The 1,985-nt window shown below is 36.3% G+C and overlaps 1 protein-coding gene across 1 annotated transcript in view; it reads left to right on the forward strand.

Moving 5' to 3' along the window:
- Nucleotides 1-1,985, forward strand: part of LOC106870263 (WD repeat and coiled-coil-containing protein) — an 88,405-nt gene that overhangs the window by 24,245 nt on the left and 62,175 nt on the right. Inside the window, exon 2 of the mRNA XM_014916280.2 lies at nt 825-942. Within this exon, the coding sequence (XP_014771766.1) occupies nt 825-942 (118 nt within the window). The remainder of the gene's footprint in view (nt 1-824; nt 943-1,985) is intronic.

Here is a 1,985-nt window from a genome sequence, read left to right on the forward strand (position 1 = left end):
GGCTGTTCACGGAAAGTGTTGTGCCATTGATAAGATAGTAAATTGCTAATGTTTATCAATGTTAGAAGGATGAAAACTTGCAAATTTTGTTATGATTTTGTTATGCAAAATCAGCTTTATTTAGACCACATATTGTGACTGGATGAATGCAAATCCTTTTGTAAAATAATAAATGTTTATTGGACTAAAATGCATTGTATTAAATTGTTTCCTTAAAGCTGTATTTTATCTTTCAAACCAACATCCTTAAAGCTGTATTTTATCTTTCAAACCAATATTCATATATTAAGAAATATTACCAGCCTTTTAAGTGAGCTATTATTTACTTCCCAAAATTTTCAAAATCAACCTCTATCAAACTTCCTTATTGTAAATTCAATGCTCTATCAAACTTCTTTATTTGGAAAAGAGATCTACAAGATTTAACTCTTTTGATACCAACTTATTTGAGATTGTCTGAGATTTTGACACAAAATTGCCCATCTTAGTGCTATTATTCAAATCAATTTATTATTAAAGAATCTTTTCATTATGTTCCTATGGGTTGGAACAATTTAAAAGTGTGCATGCATACTTGGTTTTCTATTGAATATCCATCTTTGAACTATGTACTGAAGTAGTTATGTATTCTTTGGCAAGATCAAACTGCACTACTAATAACAACAATGTCTAGAGTAGAAATATTAGACAGGTCAAGAGTCAACACTCAACAACAGTTTATTGCTCATTGTAACTCAATTGGTCTTTTACATATTAATGTTTCTTTTTTCTAGTCATTAAATTGTTATATCTGGTTATAGTTAGAATAATTTTCATTTTTTCAGCCATCCATCCCAAACATGGACTTGTCTGGACAGATGGAAAATCTGTTTACTTGGCCAAATTCAAGATCATAAAAAACCAAGTTCAACCTGAAAAGTCCTTTAAGATTAAGGAATTTGAGTAAGTAATTCATTATCTTGTTTATATACATTATAAATTATAATTATATGACTTAAATAAAATAGAGCGATTCTTTTCCTTCTGTGTCAAATACACATCACTAATGTTATTGATTGATATTAAAAATTGAAATTTGTAAACAAGATACACAATGTAGTTGACAATATAGTTCTACATACACTGTGAGTGAGTGGAGGCGCAATGGCCCAGTAGTTAGGGCAGCAGACTTGCGGTCATAGGATCGTGGTTTTGATTCCCAGACCGGGCGTTGTGAGTGTTTATTGAGCGAAAACACCTAAAAGCTCCACGAGGCTCCGGCAGGGGATGGTGGCGAACCCTGCTGTACTCTTTCACCACAACTTTCTCTCACTCTTACTTCCTGTTTCTGTTGTGCCTGTAATTCAAATGGTCAGCCTTGTTACACTGTGTCACGCTGAATATCCCCGAGAACTACGTTAAGGGTACACGTGTCTGTGGAGTGCTCAGCCACTTGCATGTTAATTTCACGAGCAGGCTGTTCCGTTGATCGGATCAACTGGAACCCTCGACGTCATAAGCGACGGAGTGCCAACAACAACACTGTGACTGGAAAGGGAATTGGAAGATTAATGAAAAAAATGCCTTCAATCATAGATTAGTTGAACTAAGATTGTCCTGGTGTTAAGCAATGGCAACAACAACTATATATATATATCATCATCATCATCATCATCATTTAACGTCTGTTGTCCATGTTGGCATGGGCTGGACTGGAAGGCTGCACCAGGCTCCAGTCTGATTTGGCATGGTTTTCTACAGCTGGATACCCTTCCTAATGCCAACCACTCCAAGAGTATAATGGGTGCATTTATATGTTGTCAGCATGGGTGCCAATTTGCATGACACCAGTATCTGCCACGACTGCGATTTTGCTTGGTTTGATGGGTCTTCTTCTCAAGCACGACATAATGCCATAGGTCTTGATCATTGCCTCTGTGAGGCCCAAATCTCTCATTCTCTCTTTCTCTCTCTCTCTCTCTCTCTCTCTCTCTCTCTCTCTCTCT

The sequence above is a fragment of the Octopus bimaculoides genome, chromosome 3, assembly GCF_001194135.2.
Source record: "Octopus bimaculoides isolate UCB-OBI-ISO-001 chromosome 3, ASM119413v2, whole genome shotgun sequence".
NCBI lineage: Eukaryota > Metazoa > Mollusca > Cephalopoda > Octopoda > Octopodidae > Octopus > Octopus bimaculoides.